This window comes from Alligator mississippiensis, chromosome 13 (genome assembly GCF_030867095.1).
Source record: "Alligator mississippiensis isolate rAllMis1 chromosome 13, rAllMis1, whole genome shotgun sequence".
NCBI classification, from domain to species: Eukaryota; Metazoa; Chordata; order Crocodylia; family Alligatoridae; genus Alligator; species Alligator mississippiensis.
The window spans coordinates 39,119,663-39,143,372 of NC_081836.1; the positions used below are offsets into that span (position 1 = coordinate 39,119,663).

At 46.2% G+C, this 23,710-nt stretch overlaps 2 protein-coding genes and 1 long non-coding RNA gene across 9 annotated transcripts in view; 1 reads left to right on the forward strand and 2 right to left on the reverse strand.

Moving 5' to 3' along the window:
• Nucleotides 1-929: 929 nt before the first annotated feature.
• On the reverse strand, nt 930-3,049 carry SOCS1 (suppressor of cytokine signaling 1). 2 transcript variants are annotated; one of them, XM_014610694.3, is made up of 2 exons: nt 2,965-3,049; nt 930-1,919 (listed from the first exon to the last, which is right to left on the reverse strand). In XM_014610694.3, the coding sequence occupies exon 2, from the start codon at nt 1,844-1,846 to the stop codon at nt 1,223-1,225; it is 624 nt and encodes a 207-aa protein (XP_014466180.1). In that variant the 5' UTR covers nt 1,847-1,919; nt 2,965-3,049; the 3' UTR covers nt 930-1,222. The 2 variants fall into 2 exon arrangements, with proteins under 2 accessions (XP_014466180.1, XP_006266799.1); XM_006266737.4 differs by lacking the exon at nt 2,965-3,049 and adding an exon at nt 2,468-2,568.
• A 95-nt stretch (nt 3,050-3,144) lies between these two features.
• Nucleotides 3,145-23,710, forward strand: part of LOC106737934 (uncharacterized) — a 61,700-nt gene continuing 41,134 nt past the window's right edge. For both annotated transcript variants that reach the window (XR_009456195.1, XR_009456196.1), the window contains exons 1-2: nt 3,145-3,228; nt 6,895-7,018. This is a non-coding gene — a long non-coding RNA (uncharacterized LOC106737934). The remainder of the gene's footprint in view (nt 3,229-6,894; nt 7,019-23,710) is intronic.
• LOC132244600 (uncharacterized) lies at nt 11,582-16,881 on the reverse strand. 5 transcript variants are annotated; one of them, XR_009456198.1, is made up of 2 exons: nt 16,783-16,881; nt 11,582-12,246 (listed from the first exon to the last, which is right to left on the reverse strand). XR_009456198.1 is itself a non-coding variant. In XM_059716281.1 (2 exons), exons 1-2 carry the CDS (start codon nt 16,802-16,804, stop codon nt 11,901-11,903), a joined length of 345 nt encoding a protein of 114 aa, XP_059572264.1. In that variant the 5' UTR covers nt 16,805-16,881; the 3' UTR covers nt 11,582-11,900. The 5 variants fall into 5 exon arrangements, 4 of the variants coding, with proteins under 4 accessions (XP_059572264.1, XP_059572263.1, XP_059572262.1 ...); XM_059716281.1 differs by having other exon boundaries at nt 11,582-12,223; XM_059716280.1 differs by lacking the exon at nt 16,783-16,881 and adding an exon at nt 13,525-14,287 and having other exon boundaries at nt 11,582-12,223.

A 23,710-nucleotide genomic window follows, 5' to 3' on the forward strand; every position in this document is an offset into this window, starting at 1 on the left:
AACATAGCATTTCCGGTTGGAGACTCCCAAAGTCATATAGCGAGTCTCAAGATCAGATCACTTTGGCTATTTTTTGGTCGATTTAAAAAGAGAACTGACACCCCCTCACACACATGAGACTGATATCATTTCCATGTCCGTTTTAAAGTCAGTCAGTCAGTTCTGGACAGTTTGATTTTTCCCTGCTGACATTTTAAGTGGTGTGGTTTAATTTTGTAAGACAGCAACCCCTTTTCAACTAGAGCCTTGTAAACTATACATGCAGCTTTGAATAGAAGTTAGACAAGCCAAAGCTAGTACAATTAGCTCATTTAAGGGGTTGTTATAGAACCACTTTTTCCACCCAGGCAAAAATCAAGCCCAATAAAAGGTGGATTTTTAAGAAGAGCCTTATGGTAGAAATGTATTTTTCCCCTATCCCTTCAACATTGCCTTGGGCAAATTTGAACAAAGTATAGACCATCCACTCCTAGCTCTCCAATCATTAAATGGGAATTGTGGTTATGCAATATTCAAATCCCTCTGTAAAACCTAGTACTTTTCTAAAGCTCTAATGTTAAAATATACAGTAAATAAACCAATGTTAAAAAATTGAAAACCAAATGTTCCACTAAACACTCCATTCCTATTACCATTCTTAAAAGTAGGAGCTGAAGAATACTCCAACAAAAAAATCTGTTCTCTGTTTTCTGCTTTACATGGGTGTCTCTACACTGAATATTGCTTGGGAATCATGATCCTCTTAGGTAGATAGCACAAAAAATAAAAGATCTGATGTATTAGGTAGGAGAAGCTAGTGAAGTTCACCAATTTCAATAAAGCTAAGCTATTTACACCAGCTAGAGATCTGGTCCATTATCAGCACTTAGCTATTGCTAAGTGTTGTGTTTGTAGCTATAAAGAACAGATATTAAGAAGAACTGGAGATGTTATTTTCAAAAACTTTCACAATAAAGTTTATTACATTACTTTCATTAAAAATATTATAAAATAATATTATATTCTGCCCAGCAGAAGGATTATGCCAGGGTTTAGAAACCCCAGGTTTGTGCAAACAGTTTGTGTAAACAAAGTAAGTTAAGTGTTCAAGTTCCATTTCCAGGTATAGTATATTGCTACAAAAATAAGTTCTGTTTTTGTTGACCAGATTTAAAAACCCAGGAACCTGGATTTCCTCAAACATCTTTCACTCCGGAAAGCATGCATACAGGTAATGCTGTACTTAGATCTGAAATGGAAAGGATTTCAGATAGTCCTTTAAAACTGGATTGAGAGGGATACGATTTAAATTCTCTCTTCCAAACGTTGCCACAATGCTTTTCCGGCAAAGCTCCTGCAAGGGCCGCACACGGACCTTGCGCAGCGGAGTGACCAGCAGTTTCCTAGGGGAGTTTATATGATGTTCCAACAGCTTGAAGAGACAGTCAAAACTCTCCTTACTGCCATCCAGGCTGAAACATCCACCCTGGAAGTTTATTCTGATGCTGGTGGGCCCAGTAGCAGTCTTAACACTGATGGCAAAGAAACAGTTCTTCTGTGTACTGTCTCTGAGGAGGAAAGTGCCCTCAGGTTCAGACTTAAGTTTCTCATGGGCAGCATTGACAGTCAGAGGTCCCCAATAAAAGCCACAGGCATCCAACAAGGCGCTCGCTCGGGTGATGCTACTGAAATCCGCCTGCGAGCGAAAGGTTCGAAAGTGTGTGTTACTCTGCGCCTGCACAGTGCTGGGACGGGCAGAGCCGTGGTAGACTCTAGGCTGTGGATGATCCCGTGCTGGAGACTCAAGTAGACGTCTCGGGTCTGCTGCAACTGCATTATCTGCTGCCACCTTACTCTGAGCTACCATCCTATAGACTAGACCAGCTGATGTGGTCTTCCATAGCGTCAGTGGCCAGGGCAGGACAGCTTTTGCGGCTAGTCTGAAATGCCAAAGGAAAACAAGATCGTGTTAGATACTCAGGGTAGGAAAATAAAAGCCTCAGACAGTGTTCGTGAAGACAGCGAGATTTTCATTTGCTGCCCCTCCACCCCGAAGTAAGAAAATCTTAAATCCACTGAATTACACCCAGCAAGTGACAACAGCTGCTAAACAGCACCGCTTTCTGGCCAGAGGAGCGCCCGGGCGCCGGGCTTTGGAAGAGCAGCTGAAGTCTCCAGGCAGAGTGAGCAAGAGGGACAACGAGTGCTTTTCCTGCGATTAACTACTGATGTCTCCGGGCAGAGACTGAGTCAAGTCCTGGGAGTCTCTTACTCGCACACGTCTGCTCTTTGCCTCGACTTTTAAGAGGGTTTTTGTTTTTTTTATCCATGTATTTATTTAATAACAGCCGCGTCAAGAAATCCTGCGGCTGGAGACGGCAGGGACCCGGACCCCACGGGCCGATCGTACCGGGAGCGGCGGCGGCGCGGAGCCCTGCCCCGGTCCCGCGAGCCGCCCGCCCCCCGAGGAGCCGCGGCTCCGTCTCACCTTGGGGCCCGGGCGCCGCGGAGCGAGGCGTGGGGCCGAGCCGCGGGCGCAGCTGCTCCCCGCCGTGCCGCTGCGCGCTGGCTGGTGCGGGGCCGGCGCGCGGGATCACCATGCTCCGCCGCCGGGGCCTGGCCCTGGCCCTGGCCGCGCTGTGCTGCGCTGCGCTGCGGGCGGGAGCCGGAGATGTGTGAGCGCGCTCATGGCATCTGATTTCTATTTAACCCGCGCCAGCGGCCTTTTCTCCGCACCGGCTCCGCCCCCGGTTCCCAGAAAGCACGTGGACTGCGCGGCCGCTTTCGCTTTCCCTCTGAGTCACCGCGCCGGCCGGCCGGCCGGGGGAGGGGCCGCGCCGCGCCGCCGGCTCCGGCTTCTCGGGAAGCCGCGGATGCAAATGCGGCTTCCCCAGAAGGGCGCTGCCGGCGGGGGAGGTGTGCCCCGCCGGCCCCGGGGGGTGCAGCGCCACGGGAGCGGCCCGAGGGCTCCCCTCGCAGCCTCACCTTGTCCGCCTGACCCACGCTGCTCCGGCAAGGTCGTGCCGGTGTCAGCCGCGGTCGCAATCGCGCTGAGCGCTTCCCAGCAGTCAGCCCGCTCCTGCGCTGCCAGCGGGTCTGCTCCAGTCTCCTCCAGGAGCCGATGGCCTCAGTGTATAAATAAATAATCAACAGTGTCCCCGGTCTCTTCCAGGAGCCTATGGGCTCTGTGACTTCTGAGCCTCTCCCGCCTCCTCCTATTCGGTCTTCAGTTAACAGTTGATGGAGCAGGTGATTTTTTTGTTCTCTGTTGCCAGTAATGATGTTACCGTCTGTCTTCTTATATGGCTTGGTCTAATGCTGAAGAGCACAGGAAGTACATCTGTGCGTGTGTGTGTGTGAGAGAGAGAGTTGTGCAGCCTGCTAGGAGTCCCGGCAAATGGTTAGTTTTGAGTGTGGCAGCTCCTGGACCCCGCCGGAGCGAAGGTCTCCGCTGGGGCACACGCACAGCAGGGCAGTGGTTAAAGCGCTTTGAAGTGAACACCCCCTGTCGTGCTGGCTGCACGTCTCAAGGCAGCTGCCTGTGAAGGGGCGTTACTACTGACCGTCTGAATGTGATGCGTCTAGGTGAGGGAACGGCGTAATGTGACTCCTGGGTAAGTTGGGGTGTGCTCATGGGAAAGGATGTGGTTGCCTGCTCTGATATTCGGCAGGCTCTTGACTCAATGGCTGTCCAGGTGGATGATAGTGGCTCAAGGATGTTCAACTGTAAGTGCCATGCACGGAGATAATCAGTGATAGTTCAGTCCATGTCGGCGCTCAGCATCTTTTCCAGTTCTGTCATTTTTCAAGTTCCAGTGTTTTCTGTTCCTTAGGCTACTAAGGTAACATCAGGAGCATACGTGTGTTGCTTAGATGTTGTACACAGGAAGTCTTTATCCTGAAACCCAGGCCCAGTGCTGAGGGTGCAGCAGCAGGAGCTTGGGCTCCAGCTAGCTCCCACCTTGCCCTCCACCCCACAACAGCTCCAGGCTGGGCCTTGGGGTGCCCTGGCTTCTGCAGGTGCCTCTAAGGAAATTCAGCTAAACCCACGCCAAGGAGCTCTGCCAAGCTGCCTCTGGACTTCCATGGGCAGGAGCAGGTGCAGTTGCCACCACAGGAGGGTACTGAAGGCCACGGCCTGGCAAAAATGGCCCACTTGACAGCTCAGCAGCTCTCCCACATGAGAGAAAATACTGAGGGGACAGCAGACAGGCAGCAGGACCACCTGGCCTGGGATTCAGGGCAGCTCCACAGCATGAGCACCTCTCATACCTCCACCGTGCACATGCTTTGGGACATGCAATCCAAGAAGATGCCCCTGCCGTGCAGTGTGAGCTGCCCTGCACTGAGAGTAGCAGCAAGAGTCATTTCATTTAACAGAAAGGCAGCAGGAGCTCCACAGGACATGCCTCGTGTGGCCTTGTTTCTGGGAGTCGGGAATCCTGTCCAAGTCCTCTGCTGCTGCAGGCTGTGTTCAGGTGATGGCAGTGCCATGGCTTGTGAAGAAGTTGCAGCCACTGCTTAGTACTTGAGCTTGGAACCTCACGCTGAGTTATTTTGGGTGTGGGCTTGTGACACCATAACTATTATGTCACATCATATCCTATGGTAAATGTACTCGGCTGTGAGGAGCAGACACAAGTCCACCTCCCCCAAGCTGACAGCCTGAATGAAGTAGGAGTTATAGCTGTACCTGGCCACTTGGGGGCAGGGGAGCCAGTTTTCACTGAGCAAATGATTATCCTGGGAATTAAATTAAGTCCAGGAGCAGGCACATGTGTGACAGCAGCACTATATAGCTACTTTTTACTTTCTGCAAGGTAACTTTATCCTGGTGCGCAGTGTCTCACACTGGTATAAGGCTGTGCATGGTGCCTTGGCTCCACTTTCACTACAGAGTAACATCCGTTTACTCTGGAGCAAGCTTGTAATGTCTGCACCCTCCTGGGTACAACTCATCAAGACCTTGAAGAAATTAAAGCAGTGTTACGAAGTTCAGTCCATGAATTTTCACAGAAACTGCTTAGAAACAAGTGAGCTTAGAGTCCCCTTCCAAAGAATTTTTGAGTAACTGACATTGCTTTTCCCGAGAAATGCCAATGAAGCTTAAGATCTTAAGTCTTTTTGGACAACGAGGGTATAGGACCATGACAGGAACTGAAATTTCCTTTAAAGTGTATATTGGCGTACAACTTGTTTCCATTGTCTGCTTAGCTGTAATGAGTGTGCTGAGTGATCACAATGGAACTGGTATGATGTTGGGTAGAGATCACTCTAGGGTAGCATTTGAGGACCAGCTTCTATTGTGTTCCCATTTAACCAGGCAATACATCAAATAAACAGTAAGAAACTATTCTTATCCCAGTGACCTTACAGTTCAGTTAGACAAGAGAGAAGGAAAGAAGCTCACAGAAGTTAAGCACTTACCTCAAGGTCACACAGCAGATCAACACGCTAACATTAAAGCCCAGTTTGCTGTCCCTTCATCTATGTTGTCTCTCTGGAAGTCACAGGTATGAAGTTGAAGTGTTACTTTTCATTATCCCACAGAAATGGGGAAGGTGCTGCAGCCTACAAGAACACGTTGCAAGTGCTTTCTAACTGCTATACAGCTATTACAGCTACATATAGGCTCACAAGAGCAAGCGAGAGGGAGGGGGCAGCTGCTCAGCTGCTGTGTGGTTTGTGCTGGTTTTTTTGCAGACTGCAGAGGGAAAATCCACAGCATGTACATGTAGGTTCTCTATCATGTGGTAGGCATAACAGCAAGCAATGAGCTCTCCAGAAGAGCAGCAACAGGGGCTCTCCAACAAGAAGGTCAAGGCCTCCTGGTTCAGGGCTGGGCAAAGGTCAAAGGAGCAGAAATAATGCTGATTGCTCAGTTGGGTGGAAGTGACCTGGCAGAAGCACCTGGGGGCCCCCTGCGGCCGATCGCCAAGCTGAGCGGTGGGGGGCAAAGTACTTCTGGTCCACTTTTGAGCACATGCCGCCCCCCACCTCCCAAAACGCTCCTGTGAGATGCTCCATCCAGCCCAGCATTGCAGCATTCACAAGCCATGCCTGGTACCTCGAGGTATGTAGAAAAAACATTTGAAGCTGTGCCTATGTCCAAATTGCTGATTCTCCAAATCAGCATCAAATCTTCACATTTGGATTTGGCTAAATCAAATTGGGGACAGTGATCCGAATCAACTAATCAAATCACTGTTCCCGATTCGAGCCGAATCCGAACCCGAATTGAATAGGGCCTGTTTTGCACACCCATAATAGTTAGCACATGTTAAGGGTGCTTAAAACAGGAGTGTTCCCACTGAAGGCTGAAAAAAGCCAAGCTAAATGCTCTCTGGGCATCTCCGATAGCAGCCTCTTGTGGGGAGGATTATTTCTCACTGGTCTTAGGCAGCCCATATTGCAGTACCATTAGATAGTAGTCAAGGCAGCCACATTTAGGTAACCCTGAATTATAAGACTGCACAGAAATGAAGAACTCAGGTTTCAGGTGAGTGCTGCAGAATCCCTTGGAACTTGATGTATGAATGGTGAGTCATGTGGTTCTGATCTTTTTGTGTATGAACTAAATATCTCTCTGATATCCTCCAGGATGTTTGTGGTTCTCACTGGAACCTCTCTTGCTTGTTATGCAAATGCTTCCTCTGAATTGCTCAAAACCTCCTTCTTCTTCAAACTCTGTCATTTCAGTGGAAAGCCATGCAGGATCAAACCCTGATAAGCTTATTCAATACAAATCAGTCTAGATTAAAACTTGTGTTTCACTAAAGTCAAGGTATGGGAGAAAGGGGACTGGGACTTCTTTGCATCCAGGGCTCTATAAACACAACATTTATACTAACTCTGTTCTCTAAAGAACTCTTAATTTAAATTGGCTAGAATAGTCTTATCATCTCTGTGGTACAGATGGCAGCTGGAGTATGGAGCAGTTGAATGAGTCACATGGGGAGCCTGTTGAAAACTCAAAAATTGAACATCATAGAAGTCAGGCCTGCTGAGCCTCAACATGAAGCCATCCTTCCTGTTTCTGGTAGGTTTTGTTTTCTTCTCCAGAATCTAAATTCTCATTTAAAATGAAACCTCTGAAATCAGAACTCTCTCAGTTGTTTGTGTAAACCAGATACCACGCTATTTTTGAGTCTGCCTTCAGACGTACTGAAACCAATAGCATCAAGAGAAGTGTGAACCTTCCTCATTTGTCTAAACTAGATATTAAGATCAAAATCTGACATTTCTTGAATTCTCCACTGTTTAAATATAACAGTTCTTTCAGGAGGACACTTTCTTATTTGTCTTTACTATGTCTCTCTCATGATCACAGTCAAGCATCAGTAAGACAAAGCACGTGAGTCCAAATGTGTCTGCAGGCTCATCTAATCATCTATGCCTTGGTAAAATGACCATAAAAATTGATCACTTCACACCGATGTAAATTGTTACACCAGGTGTGAACCAGTGGAGAATTGAGCTTTTAATTATTTTCTTTATGTACAGATGTTACTGAATAGGTAAATCATCTTACCCAGAAAATAAAAGCCACAGTGTGATATGATGCAGATTGTTTACTTACCGCCAGTTAAGGGCTAGCTAACTGAACTGAACAATTCACTTATTTCTAATTGTAGAATTTTTGTTTCGCGGCAGATAAAGCTTCCTGCAGATTCCCTTTCCCTTCCACTCTTCTCCATTGTATTCTCCTTAGCCTTAATGGTATAACTTAATTTTAACTCATTTAAATCGTAGGAAGATTTCAACAGGGATTAGAAACATATATGGATTATATCCACAGTTACAGTAAATAAGGTGAAAGGCTGGGGTTTTAAACTAGCTGTTGAAATTCAGTGGGAACAAGGCATGTCCCTAAGGTTCCTTTGAAAATTCCAGACAATGTGTATGTGAGAGAGAGAGCTTTATGTTTCAGACCATAATCTACCTGCTAACAACGTTTAGGAAGACAGTGTCCCTGTGGACAGGTTCTTTTATAATTGTTCATCAGGAAGGTGTTTGTTATTTCTTCTGGAGCATCTGGCATGGCGTGTCTGAGACTCAGTATTTGAACAGATAGACCACAGGTTTGATCCAGTGCAGGAAACCCTGAAGAATCAGACAAATCAAATTAGAGGTCTCATGAATTCAAATGCCACTAGCTAATAGTATAAAATGTTTTGATTCTTTACCTCTCAGTAGGTTAGATCTCCTTCTTCATAGTTAGCTGAGTATAAAAAGAAAAGCCTCAGATTATAGGTGAGAGCATTGTGGAAGGTCAGCCTGCTTTTTCCTTTATTTTTTATCATACAGACGAGATGTTAGCAGTGTTTTGTACATGTGCGTGCATGCTTGTTGTATAGGTGTGCCACAAATGACCAAGAAGCTCTGAATTCCTTCTTTCCATTTCAGTGTTTGCAGCATAGTTTGGTGTCTGCAACTCCACCCAACTTGGTGTCATCCACAAAATTGCTAAACCTGCACTCAGTCCCATCATCCAATTCATTAATGAAGATATTGAACAATACCAGAGCCAGGACAGACCTCTGGGAAATCCCACTTGGTACCACCTCCCAACTAGATATTAAGCCATTGATGACTATGCATTGAGTATAATGATCCAACCAGTTACATATGTGTCTTACAGTACATTCAGCTAGTTTGTATTTCCTTAGCTTGTTAATGAGAATGTCACGGGAGACATCCACTGTTCCTCACCCACATCCACAGAGCCTGTGAACTTATCATAGACGGAAATCAGGTTGGCTAGGCATGACTTGCTTTTGGTGAATCCATGCTGGCTGTTCCTCAGGCCGTTGAATTGCTGCAGGCTTTGAAGACAGCTGAATGACAAGGAAAATAGGAAGCCCACATAACCTTTCTGAAAAAGAGGGCTGATGAGACATCAAGGCCACAATAAAAAATGTCTCTGGAAGACAAGCTGAGTGAAGCTGCAAGAATATTCATGATGGAAATAAGATACAAGAGCTCTCTGCTCAGGTACAGAGAAGACTTAGAAGCATACACTTTGTTAAATCTAAAGGGCCAAGCCTCAATCAAAAATCTTGATGCTATAATAGGAAAATTTTAGTGGTATCTAAAGGAGAAGAGAGAGAAAGGCAATCCTAGAATGTATCCCTTAGGTCAGGGCTTTGCAGGCATTCAGTGGTGTGCTGCTTCCATGTGCTGGTGCTCTTCCTGCATGGCTGTGTAGACAAGTGGTGGCCAGGTCCCAGTGCTTGCCTGCCTGACTCTGAATCCGAGTGGGTCATTCAGGCCCACAGCTAGAAAAGCTTGCCTGCCCTACTTCTAGGTTCTTGTGCTGGCTGATTTTGAATTTGAGAGAGCATGGCAGTTTCTGGCCCCTAAGCCTTTGTCATGCATTAAAAGTTACATCTCTCAAATTCCCTGTAAAAGAAAATACAATGGAACTGCTTCCTGCTTGGAGGAAAGTCATGTAATAAAATAATTGTTTTTGAAGATTTAGCAAAAGATTTGGTACAGCTGAAATCAGTCTTCAGGGCTAAAAGTATAGACAGTCAAAATGCCAGAGGCTGAATTGATTCAATCTTCACAGGTTAATCTAAACTGCATAGATTAAACCAATAAGCAAGTGAACGGACATTCACTTTTGATTCCAGAAATATAGCCACATGCCTTCACTGGTTCAGGCCAGAAGCTGGGGGATGCTAGAGCACACCACCCTGCTCAGCTGGGGCAGATAGTTTGGGCCGAGGCTAGCCTGTCCACCCTCCTGGGGAGTGGGGGGAGAGGGATGGTTGCCAGGGAGGTGCAAAGCATTCTGGGATGCTGGTGGGCTGTGAGTTAACTTGAATCTGGAGGGGATCTGGCACAGAAGTTCAATAAATCAATTTAACATAAATCAGTTAGGTCTGATACTACATCCATCCAGGTTCATTTTAAATTGATTTTGGCCATTGTGAAAGTGGTTTTTGTGGACTGAACTTCTGTTGTGTTACAGATTTGAACCAGTTTCCAGTCACTTATACCAGTTGACATGTAATTTCTGTCTGTAACCTAGAAGATCAAGGGAGGTTGCCAGGCATTCAAGAGTCAGATATTTTTATGCAGTTCCCAGCTCAGTTTCATTTCCAGCATTGTGGGGAAGTGCATCCATTCCAAAAACCACAAGAAACAGAAAGCTTTTTAAGTAGCCCACAGTAAATTGAATTCCTGTTTTGTTTTACACCAAATTTACTTCCCAATTATTATGTCTGCCCTTCTTGCATGTTGGAAGAAATCAGAACTTATGGTAGGGGTGATATCTTTTATTAGACCAACTAGATTGTTTTAAAAAAAAGTCTTTATTTGCAAGGTTTTGGGCACAAGCACCTTTCTTCAGGCACAGGAGGAAAGATTGTAAAAGTTGTCCTAGGTAGGAATGAAAGTTCATATTTCACAGGAGAGTTGAAGGTGTGGTAAAATCCCCTGTTTGGAACAGTTCATTTTATGCAGGTTAGGCTCAGAGAAAAGTTGGATTAGTCTGTTTACCTCAAAGTTGTTTGTTCCAGGTGAACAAAGGCAGGCGTTGCCTTTGTTTAAGGTAATTTGCATTATCACAGAGCCCAGAGACACCTCACCACATAAGAAATTCCTGCCCAGAACAGCATTCCACCTTTTTACTCTCCTGTGAGCTATGAAACATCATAACCAGAAGGAATATGATTCTACATCTTGCTTGCCACCCAGCAGCTTCAAGGTAAACAGATTAATCCAATTTTTCTCTGAGCCTAATCTGAATAAAATGAGCTGTTCCAAACAGGAGATTTTACCACACCTTCAACTCTCTCCTATGAAATACGAACTTTCATTTCTATCTGGGAGAACTTTCACAATCTTTTCTCCTATTCCTGATGAAGGGTGCTTGTGCCCAAAAACTTGCAAACATAGGTTTTTGGGTTTTTTTGCAAAAATCTAGTGGGTCTAATAAAAGATATCACCTCGACCACGAATTTTGATTCCTTTTGCCTCTAGACCGGGGGTAGGCAATGTTTTTTGGCCAGAGTGCCAAAAAACCCAGTGTTTACCTTGGAAAGTGCCAGAGTGCTGACATGCCGGAGCCCGGAGCAGCTGTTTGCAGCCTCCCAGCTGCAGCCGGCCACAGAGCCTGGTTTGCTTGCAGCAGGGCTTGCAGCCTCCCAGCTGCCTGCTGGGAGCAGCCTGGGCTCCATGGTGTTGCCAAATCGGCTAGTTTCGTTCCCCTGGAGGCTTGTTCAATTACCCTCAAGGAAAGAGTCACACATACAGGCTGGGTCCATCTAGGTTTATTGTTTGCAAACAGTTTGACCGAGGAGCAGAGAGCTCAAATCAGGGCCGATGATGAGTCCGGCCTGGAATCACATTTTTATAGCTTACATTCAACAGAGTCTTGACATACTAGAAGTTTATTGGCTGCAGTACCAGTTCCTAATTGTGACGTCTTATCTTGTAGGCTGTACTTAACTAGTTATTGGTTAATGTGACTTATCAGGGTTAGTACGTGCGCACTCAAAGGTAGAATTGCAGCATGCTCAGAAGAAAAGAGCAATTTCAACAAAGTTAGTTAAACTTTAGTAACTTCTTATCTTAACGTAACCTTAAGGCACTGGACAGAGATGATTTCAAAATGCAAGGCAAGCAGTAAGAACCACAGCTTGGACATTAGACCTCCTGATCTTTACACAAAAGGGTCATAAGATGGTCATAAGACACTTCTATCATACGGTTGTTGCTCAAGCATTACTGCAAAATTATGGGGGCTAACGTCTTTTTACTACAACTCCCCCCTCAGATGCTTTCTTACTCTAAATTTTTAATAAGTGTCTGCAATAGCCAATTTCTGATAGTGTACAAACATTTCACGGTTAACAACTGATTGAACAGTCCGTCTCAGAAGGGTCATGATGCACGGTAGCCAAAAAAATAGATTAGAGTCCACATTTGTGTAAACGTAACTTCAGATCTCCTACTGGTTCACTTGTCCACTTGTCGGCTTCTTGTTCCCGGGTGTTGTCAGCTTCCGGGGTGACCACACCCTGGGAGTTGGTGTCCTCCGGATGAAAAGGCTTCACTCTTGAATAGTGGGTCCACTTGTCGCTGTTTGATAAGCGGACAGCCGTGTGCGTAGTCAGCAACACCTGATAGGGTCCTTCCCACTTTTCCGCAAGAGGATCTTTTTTCCACTTCTGTACCCGGTTTGAAGTTGTGGGCTGGTGCATCAAGCGGAAGGCTCTGGAAGGATGCAGCAAACCTGTGTAGAGAAGACAAAACAGACTGCAAGGCAATAACGTGTTTCCAAATTTCAGATTTACCAAGTTCTACAGTAACTAGTTCCCTCCATCCTGCTGGCAAGACCCTGGGAGGCATACCAAACATCAATTCAAAAGGTGATAATTTAATTCCCCTACGTGGTGTACTACGAATACGAGTTAAAGCCAGTGGGAGTGCCTGTGGCCATTTCAAATGAGCCTCAATACAAATTTTTGTCAACATAGCCTTCAGTGTCCTATTCATGCGTTCCACCTGGCCTGAACTCTGGGGTCTCCATGGAGCATGGAGTTTCCAAGTGATATCTAAAGCTTTGGACACTTCCTGTACTATTTTCCCCACGAAATGACTGCCTCGATCTGACTCAATAGACTCAGGTAACAGAAATCTGGGTATTATCTCGTGGAGTAGCACCCGTGCTACTGTAGATGCGGTAGGTGTTCTCGTGGGGTACGCTTCCACCTACCCAGTTAACTGGTCAACTAGTACCAACAGATAATGGTATCGGCCAGATCTAGGAAGTTCAGCAAAATCAATCTGCTAAGCTTGTCCAGAATATTGAGCCCACTGTCTTCCTCCCATGGGAGCTGGTGGTCTGGCAGATTTTGGATTCACCTTCTGGCAAGTCGGACACTGAGAGACCACTCTCTGGGCATCCAAATAAAGTCTGGGGGCTACCATTTGACGAGTCAACAAATCTCCCATTGCTGTGCTTCCCATGTGAGTGGAAGAATGCAATCGGTGGAGTATCTCTCCCAGCAGGGCTCGAGGTATCAACACTTTCCCTCCCGGTACGATCCACCATCCCTGTGAATTTTTACTAGCCTTGAGTTCAGCGGCTAGCTTATCTGACCCTGGACCATATTTTACTTTACAATTTTCTAAATAGGAAGACACTTCATGGGCCGTGCCCTGGAACACTGCCTCTCCTCCTGTTTGTGCTGCCTCTTTAGCTGCCATGTCAGCCTTTGCATTTCCCCTTTTCTGGCATTCATCTGCAGCCTTGCCACGGGCTCTTACATGTACCACGGCCACCTCCTTTGGTAGCCGGAGGGCTTCCAATAACATCATTATTTGTGGGCCATTGGCAATCTTTTGTCCAGAGGCCGTGATGAATCCCCGCTCTTTCCACAACAACCCATGGGCATGAACAGTGGCAAAGGCATAACGTGAGTCTGTAAAAATGTTTACCCTTTTATCTTTTCCCAATTCTAGTGCACAAGTTAGGGCCATGAGCTCCGCTGCCTGTGCTGACCATGTCGCAGGGAGCTTTTCTTTCCATACCGTTTCTGTCCATGTCACCACAGCACATCCGGTATATCGCACACCCTGTATCACACTGCTCAAACCATCTACAAAGAATTCCTCCTCCGGGTTCTCAGTTGGGTCATCATTCAAATCAGGGCGAATTAGTGCTGTCTGTGTCAATACTTCTAAACAATCATGACCTGGAGGCCCCGGCTCCGGCAGTAGAGTCGCTGGATTTAAGGCAGTGGTGTGCTTGAAGGTAAGACCTGGATTAGATAAAAGAAAGATTTCATATCTCGATTGTCTGGAGGGGTTCAAAAATTTCCCTCCTTCTCCTCCGAGAATCTGGGGAACCCCATGTGGAGTGTGTATCTCCATGTCAGCTCCCATCCCATTCAAAGGCAAACAATTTCTGACTATCTTCATGTAGTGGAATAGAGAAGAAAGCATCTTTTAAATCTAGCACAGAGAATACCTCAGCATCCGCTGGAACCTGGGTTAAGATGGTGTGGGGATTTGGGACTGTATGGTGGTCCACTAAAATCTTTTTGTTTATGGCCCTTAAGTCTTGTACCAGCCTAAAAGAGATTCCATCTGCTTTGGGTACACCCAAGATTGGGGTGTTAAAGGGGGATGATCCCTCTATTAACCACCCATACCTCTTAAATTTTTCAATTAGTGGCTTCAAGCCTATTCGAGTGGCTTTCTTCAGAGGATATTGTTTGACACACACAGGACCTTCTCCTTCCCTCAGGGGAATTTTTACAGGGTGTACATATTTTGCTCGGGCAGGAGTTCCGTCTACCTATACACAGGGATCCACATTTTCTAAAATCTCAATCCCTTTGGGTTCTGATCTTGTCTCAACTGTCCGTAAAGCCATCTGGTAGTTTGAGCCTTGTTTTACCGGTAATTGCACTACGATTTGATCTTCACGGAAGAAGATTTCCGCTTGCAGTTTTGTTAGCAAATCCCGTCCCAATAGTGCTACTGGGCAGGCAGGTGATACTACAAATGCATGCTCCAGCTTATTATTCCCAATCTTCGTGAGGAGGGGCTTATATACAGGCAATCTGATCCATCTTCCCTCTATCCCTTCTACCATTACATACTTTCCGCTTCCTTTAGCTAAAGGGGGTTTCACAGGAATCATTGAAAAGGTGGCCCCAGTATCCACTAGGGCCTCATAATCTCTGCCACCTACCCTAATCTGTACCATGGGATCCTTCCGGGCGTTTGCCCATAGGGCGGTGGCCTTGAATCCCTGGACCCTTCAGCTAGAATCTTCTCCCGAGGATTCCGCTAGCATCTGGCGGTCCCCTCATTGGGTTTCCCTCTTTTTATCCCGTAGCTTAGGACAATCTTTTTTCCAATGTCCTTTTTCCCGGCAATATGCACATTCATCCGGCTGTGGCCGACCTCTTCCTTTCTTCTGCCCCCCCCTCTGGTTGCCCTTTCCATCCTCCATTGCCATTAGTACTCTTGCTTAAGGCGGCTGCTAGCATGGCCATTTGCTTCTGTCCACGCTTCTCCTCCTTCTTTTCTGCTATTTGATCCCGGTTCCCATAGACTTTATATGCAATTTCCACTAGCTCTGAAAGGGGTTTCCCTGGTCCTCCTTCAACTTTTTGCAACTTCTTCCTTATATCTGGGGCCGCCTGCCCAATAAACAGCATATTCACCATGCGGTGATTTTCTGAAGCCTCAGGGTTTATTTCACTAAATTTCTTAAAGGCATCATACAACCGCTCGAGGAAGGCTGAGGGAGATTCATCCTTTCCTTGGCGGACCTCGCATATCCTGGAGAGGTTTGGTACCCGTGGTACTGCCTTACCCAGAGCTTCTACTATAATCCCCAGATATTGACGATTCAGATCTCTCCCTTCCTCTGAGTCGTTATCCCATTTGGGACTCTCAATAGGACATACAGCACGCAGGTCCCCTCCAGGGGCTACTACCCGCTCCTCAGCTATCTTATCCGCTACTCCCTGTACCATCCGCCTTTCTTCAGAGGTCAGGAGGGTATGCAGCATCATTTGAACATCAGCCCAGGTAGGATGGTGGGTTTGCCCTACTGACCGAAACAGATTTTGCATCTTATCGGGGTCTTCTCTAAAAGAAGGATTTTGATTCTTCCAATTAAACAAATCTGACGTGTGAAAGGGTACGTAAATGAAGGTTGTTCCCCCCCCTTCTCCTGGAGTCACTACTTGTCTCATGGGACAATTGTAATTGGTGTATTTGGGGTTCTTGTTACGGGTACTTCAGGGGATTTTATCATGCCAGGATTCCACGAGCTTTAACGCTGATTTGAGCTGAGCCAGCCCCTCTGGGAAGCTGTCCATTTCCTCATAAGGGGGAGCTGTTGGTGGGAGATTCTCTGGGTCTTTTCCTTTCTTTTCTCCTGAAACCCCGAGGCCACTTAGGGGTGCTACTGAGGGACTTTCTGACCTCTCCCTGCCCAACAAGTCAGGATCCTCTCGGAATGATGAGGATGATGGTGATGATTCCTGGCTCCTGGAACTGGGGCTAGAGTCCGTCTGAGATGATGATGGTGACTCCTGACTCCTGGAACTGGGGCTGACAGGTGACTGTGTTCTAACTCTGTGTCCTGGTCCCTGAATCAGATCTCCCTCACTACCAGAATCAGGAAGGACTTGGGCTGTTCTCCCAGTGTCTTTTGCCAATAACATCTTACACATTTTCTTTTTACACTTCTGAACCCATGGGAGAACAGGATTCATTATAGCACTTATCCAACAATCTATATACGGCCACTGATCCCAGTGGCCGTCCTGGGTTATCACATTTGAAACTGCATTAGCTAATTTTACATTGTAAGAACCAACTTCCGGCCATCCAACCCCGAAAGTGGGCCATTCCTTCTGACAAAATATAATCAAGTCATCCTTTGTCATTTCTATTCCATAGTCTCCCTTAAATTTACCAAAATTCCTCAGCATGCATCCTAATGGGGAAGCAGAATCTTCTTCTCGGGAGCTACCCGAACCCATTGTGTCGACCAATATACAAATGCACTCAGGTCCCTGTCCGCTGAGTCACGAGGTTCCAGCTGAGCCCCCTTGCGTTCGACTCTACCTTGTTGGGCAGAATCGGTGCGGCTAGGCTCAGCTATAGTCTCAGACTTGGTCAGCGGCTCATTTTTCTAAAGGGATTCCCCGGATCCAAAATCCAGACCAATATGCTGGATACCAAAACCAACACTTAAATCCTCAGGGCTCCCCAAATTCCCTTAGAGACCATTCAATTGACACAAGGAAAGTGAATACTCACTCTGCTGGACCCCTGGCGCCATCTCTTCGGACCCACTCAGCCTGGGTGACTCGTTCAAAGGAGTGCCTTTGACCTTTCAGGTGCCCGACTCACGGACCCGGGGGTTGTGACGGACTCCAAGATCAGTCTGGCGGCCACTTCACAACTCCCCTTTGCCGATCTCGTCGTGTCCCGAAGTAGTCCAGAGGGCTCCTGGCTGGCTCACCAAATTGTTGCCAAAACGGCTAGTTTCGTTCCCCTGGAGACTTGTTCAATTACCCTCAAGGAAAGAGTCACACATACAGGCTGGGTCCATCTAGGTTTATTGTTTGCAAACAGTTCGACCGAGGAGCAGAGAGCTCAAATCAGGGCCGATGATGAGTCCGGCCTGGAATCACATTTTTATAGCTTACATTCAACAGAGTCTTGACGTACTAGAAGTTTATTGGCTGCAGTACCAGTTCCTAATTGTGATGTCTTATCTTGTAGGCTGTACTTAACTAGTTATTGGTTAATGTGACTTATCAGGGTTAGTACGTGCGCACTCAAAGGTAGAATTGCAGCATGCTCAGAAGAAAAGAGCAATTTCAACAAAGTTAGTTAAACTTTAGTAACTTCTTATCTTATCGTAACCTTAAGGCACTGGACAGAGATGATTTCAAAATGCAAGGCAAGCAGTAAGAACCACAGCTTGGACATTAGACCTCCTGATCTTTACACAAAAGGGTCATAAGATGGTCATAAGACACTTCTATCATATGGTTGTTGCTCAAGCATTACTGCAAAATTATGGGGGCTAACGTCTTTTTATTACAATGGCTAGCAGCAGGTGCTTAGAGCCCGGGCTAGCGGTGGTGTGCCGAGCAAAATGGCCTTGCAAGCCATGCTCAGCATGCATGCTGGGGGTTGTTGACCCCTGCTGTAGACCAATATGCCTACAACCTGGATTCCTTCTTGCATGTTGGAACTTATTAAAGACTGTGACTGACTTATCAGGGGTTGGAGGTTATTCTGCTTCAAGGTTACACTTGATGTTCGGGACATTTATGTCAACTCTTATTAACTGGCTGAATGTGGAGTGCCCCAGGAGGGGTTTAAGGATGACTTAACCACAAACTGATCTCTTAGCAAGTGACCTGTCTGTGGAAAAGATTTATTTAAATTAAGTGTCTGCAATCCTAATATGGCTTTGTGTTTCTTACTGTGTTGGGAATTTAAAGAAACATTTGACAACGTTCCTGGTGCCAGCCCAAGACCCCACTGCATCACCATCTCTGAGGAATTTCCTGTGAGCCTGGCAGCTTGACATTCCACCCAGAGGAAGCCTGAGAGAGAGCCTTTCTCTCTGCAAGAAGTCAAAGAAAGGTGGCCAGAGCCAAGTGATAAGGCTATAACCTCTATTCAAGGGTGTCAAACATACAGCTCGGGCTGGTTCTGGCCCATCTTTAGATACGTTGGGAGCAAAAAGAGGGTGCAGGATAGCATAGGACCCCTACATGACAGGCAGGGGGCTTAGTGATGGATAGCAGGGACAAGGCAGAGCTCTTCAATGAGTTTTTTGCCTCTGTCTTTTTAAACAAGAATCTAGATGAATCCTCAATATGCATCATGGACACCATCAAGGGGAACATCAGCCAACCAACAGTCAGTACTGATATGGCAAAAGACACTTGGAGGCACTGGACATGTCCAAATTACCAGGACCGGAGGGGCTCCACCCATGGGTAATGAAGGCATTAGTGAGTATCATAGCTCAATTTCTGGCAAGGATATATGAGCACTCATGGTGCTTGGGTCAGGTCCCAGAGGATTGGAAGAGGGCCAATATCGCCCCAATCTTTAAGAAGGGGAGGAAGGAGGATCTGGGGAACTATAGACCAGTCATCTTTACCTCTATCCCTGGGAAAATCCTAGAAAAAATTATCAAGGTACACATCTGTGAGAGCCCGCTGGTTAATGGGATATGGAGGGGTAACCAACATGGGTTTATAGCAGGCAGGTCCTGCCTAAACTAGTTTATTTTTATGACAAGGCCACCAAATGTTTAGATGCAGGAATCGAGGTGGATGTTATTTATCTGGACTTCAAGAAGGCCTTTGACATGGTATCCCATACCATCCTTATAAATAAACTGAGGAGATTTGCCTTGGATGATTATATGGTAGACTGGGTGCCAAACTGGCTCAGGGTTCGCACTCAGAGAGTGGTGGTGGATGGGTTGGTGTCAGCCTGGAAAGATGTGTGTAGTGGAGTCCCTCAGGGCTCGGTTCTGGGGCCAATGCTGTTCAACATCTTCATCAGTGATATGGATGAGGGGGTGGGAAGTGCCCTGTCCAAATTCGTGGATGACACAAAAATATGGGGTGAAACTAACACCCTTGAGAGGAGGAACCAGATCCAGGCTGACCTAGACAGGTTGGGGAAGTGGGCAGAGAGCAACAGGATGTAATTCAATAAGGACAAGTGCAAGGTGCTGCATCTGGGGAGAAAGAACTGCCATCATACCTATAGGCTGGGGGGCGACCTTCTCAGCACCACTGAAGCAGAAAGAGATCTTGGAGTCACTGTTGACTCCAAGATGAACACGAGTCATCAGTGCGATGAAGTAGTCGGCAGAGCTAATCGCATCTTGTCACGCATCCTTAGGTGCTTCACAAGCAGGTCCAGGGAGGTGATTCTCCCTCTCTGTGGCACTGGTCAGGCTGCAGCTGGAGTACTGTGTCCAGTTCTGGATGCCGCAGTTGAAGCGGGATGCAGACAACCTGGAGAGGGTCCAAAGAAGAGCCACTCATCTGATTAGAGGCCTGCAGGGAAGGCCCTACAAGGACCTTAACCTCTTCAGCCTCTCCAAGAGAAAGCTGAGAGGGGACCTTGTGGCAGCATACAAATTCATAAGGGGAGAGCAACATGAAGTAGGTGACGATATGTTTACCAGGGCACCCCCTGGAACAACAAGGAACAATGGCCATAAGCTACTGGAGAGAGGTTTAGACTGGACATTAGAAAAAAGTTCTTCACAGTCAGGGTTGCCAGGATCTGGAATGGGCTTCCAAGGGAGATGGTGCTCGCCTCATCCTTGGGGGTCTTCACGAGGAGACTGGACAGGTACCTAGCTGGTTTCACATGACTCCAGGTTTGGTGACCCTTTTCTTTCCTGCCAAAGGCAGCAGGTCGGACTAGATGGCCCGCTGAGGTCCCTTCCGACCCTAGAATCTACGAATCTATGGAGCCACTTATCCAGCTTCTCATGTCACCAGTAGGCAACAGAAAGTTGGAGGAAGGCCAGCAGTGGATGTGTTCTGTGCAACATAGCCTTCCATCTCCCCATGGCTGCCTGGCCTACTGCTGCTCATGCACTTCTGCCGCAGCAAATGGTCTCCTGCCTTGCGGGCACTTGGCACGTTATTGCCACTGCACCCCAGGCCTAATCCAGTCCTTCAAGAGCCCCATCTGGACCTGGCCTGGACCCTAGGTGAGGTTGACACTCCTTCCCTAAAATCTAGTGGAGCAGGTGAGAAGACCCAGTGTAGAGGGCTGAATCATGTGAAACTTTATTCTGCCTTTTTGAACCACTCCATCTCCCCCTTCTTCCTTTGCTACTGTTTCTCACTTTTCCCACTTGTCTTGCCTTCTTCTCCCTCTGGCATTCTCCTCTCCCCTCATCCACTTCCTCAAGTTCTTTCCATCTGTTTTCCCTTCCCCTGAATCACCGTCTTCAATTTCATTAACTGCTTTTCGAACCCACCCCTTCCCACAGCCTCAGATTGCAAGTACATGTGGAAAGAAATTTGAAGTGAAGACCACTCACAGCATTGGGTTGTTTGCTGCATTCTCAGATGCCAATCTTTGTATTTGCAACAGCAGTTATAATCCGCCACTGTCACTTATGTGTCCATTTAATGTGGGAAGGGAAACTGGCCAGTTGTAAAGCGGAGTGGAGGAGACCATCTAGTTTTGGAGAAATAGTCTCACAACATACAGTGCTCTTTTTCTGTCTCCTTACCATATGCTTATTATATAAGCATGGAGATTTGTATGAGAAAATATAGGGTGTGTGTTGGGAAATACCATTTAAACAATGAGTTTTGGCACAGCTCCTGACCTGGATGGAGTGCCTATGGTTTATCTTCTCCAGACCTTACACTGATTCCATTTTGATTACAGTGGTCAACAGTTGTTGCTTTTTTGATTGTGATTCAAGTGGGGAGATGCCATTTTTGCAGGGAGTGAGCTACAGACAACTGCAACATTTCAAATTCCCAATAGTGAGTGTTACTGCTTTGACCCATTTTGGTGCTCTTTCTTAGTCTTTCCAGAGTTTTTCCCTATATTCCTTTCTCCACTTTTTTCTCACTTTCCTTTCAGTCTGCGATGCTCGAGAAGATTATGCCCATCAACAGGGCTGTCCAATGGGTGGCTCACAGACTGCATGTAGCCTATGAAGGGTTAATGTAGAGCCCCCAGGCTCCCATCCAGATGCTGCTGTTCACTTTGCTCCAACTCTTGTGGCATTGGTGGGGGAGGAAATCACTCACATGATGGGGACAATGTGGGGGGTTGGGTCTCACACTTCTTGTGTGGCAACAGTCAAGGGGGATTGCCCACATGGTGGTGGCAGCACGGGACTCATCTGGCAGGAGTCCTGCAGAGCCTGTGTGGTCCCTGTGGCACGCAACCCTCATAGTGTGCAGTCTGGGGCCCATGACATGTGGCTTGTGGCCCCTGACATTGGACAGCTCTGCCCTACAAGACTGATTTGCTTCACACTACTGGTGCAATGTATTAATTCCCAATTCAGCTGCATGTGCTCTATCACCCAGATGCCTGGCAAGTGGGAGCTTCTGGTAAAGTAACCCAAGAGCTGTGGAATCAGCTTCTTATGAATTTCACCCATAGACTCTGACTCCACATCCCCCAGCCCGTATTCTAGGAGTAGTATGGCATGTGAGAGCATGGGTGATTCAGCTGTTCCATCATCCTCATCTATAAGTCCTTACATGACCAAAATAATTACTGAACCAGTCAAATGGTCCCAGTTCTCATATTTACTTCTGGGAATGTAAAAGAGGGAACACATTCTGCAAGTTAAGGGGAAAATTTACTCAGTTTAAAGAGTGAGATAGGTGAGACTACTAAATTAGAGCATGACAGTGCATGAAAAGTGATCTTTTCATCCACATCTGGGTGAGTTTTTTTTGTGTCGTTCTGGCACTCGGTGGTCTGGGCATGCTTTGTGGAAGTTTTACTAAATTATACAGGAAACCCCTTAGTTCTACTGTGATTGCTGGAGATTCTAAAAAACTTCTGATGTTTTTGTTGGCAAATCCCACCCTCAAGATCACAAGCTAGTGGAAAACGAAGCTGATCGCACAGTAAATGGACTATTCCTATTTTTTCTTAGTACATTGGTTCTTCTAAATCTGGCTTTCTTTATGCCCTCCAGGGACTTGGCTAATTCTGTTATTGATATAATTGCTTCACTGATCATGTCCCTATCCACACCTACTGGTGTCCTAACAGGATCACACTTGATCTAATAGGTTTATTAGTTTCACATCTACCAAGGAGAGGGAATGTAAAAAAAAAAAATAGTCTCCCAAGAAAAAAGTAAAAGAATATGATTTTCTTAAACATAGTCCCAGCTTCAGAATTATTACAATTCCTGATCAATTGTATGTATCAATTCAATGCGCTGCCCTCTGAACAGCTGCACATTGTGGAATCCTGCTCCCTGCCTCTTGCCACTAGGAGATGAATTAATAGAAGCAATTAAATAGGTGAAAATGGGGAAAACCCACAAGATAGTTGACTTCCCCATTGTGTTATACCTTACTGAATTCTTATTGAAGTCTATTATAATGCTTAACTGTATGATGATTCACTTCTAGAGGGAACCCTCCACCCTATGCTGATGGAAGCCCCAATCTGAGTTATTTGTAAGCCATGGAGGGATGTTGTACTACATACCGATTATTATCAGTGGTTTTGTCAAGGAGACTGAAGAAGGTGTGGGGCTGTATAATACATCCAAATCAAGTTTGTTTGGTTTTGACATACTACTGATTTTAAAACAGTGAAATGTGATGCCCACAAGTCTTTTTAGCCTTACACAGAAAAGGATGAGGTGATAGGATAGGTTGGAGATTTGTGTTTATATCCTACAAAAATTTGAATTTGGCCCTGTGTTTGGCTTTTGGATTCAACTGTTATATTATCACTCAACCTCTTATTTTGTGACAGTGTGGCCTCTGACAAATGCAGTCTCTTTGGGATATGAGGGAAAGATGACTGTTTTTTGTCATTACTTTTAGTTTTAGCTAATGAGCTGTTAGCTGGGTTCTTCCACATGTCAGAGGCCATGGTTCTAGTCGTCTTAGCACAAATTCAAAAATTCAGATCAATATCTGGGTGCAACATCAATCATCAAAAAATATAAGACTGGTATTATTAGATTTTTCCTATGGCCCTGGTCAATGCCCATGGCTATTGTGGAAACTGAGCATGTATCATGAGAATATATATGTACAGCCATACGAAAGTAGAACTAGAAGGGACCTCATGGTCATCTAGTCCAACCCCCTGCTCAAGGCAGGATCACTCTAGACTAAGTCATCCAAGCTAAATGTCTGTCCAACATGCTCTTGAAAATATCCAGAGATGGAGATTCTACAACCTCTCCAGGTAGCCTGTTCTAATTCTTGACCACCCTCATTGTCAGAAAGTTCTTCCTAATCCCTAGACTAAATTTCCTGTGCTGCAATTTGAAGCTATTGCTCCAGTCTCTGACAGCCACAGAGAAAAAGCTATTTCCATCCTTTCTATAATCACTCTGCAGGTATTTATTTGAAGACTCTTATCAAATCCCTCCTCAGTCTTCTTTTCTTCAGACTACATAACTCTACGTCTTTCAGCTTTTCCTCAGGATTCATGCTTGTCAAGCTTCTAATAA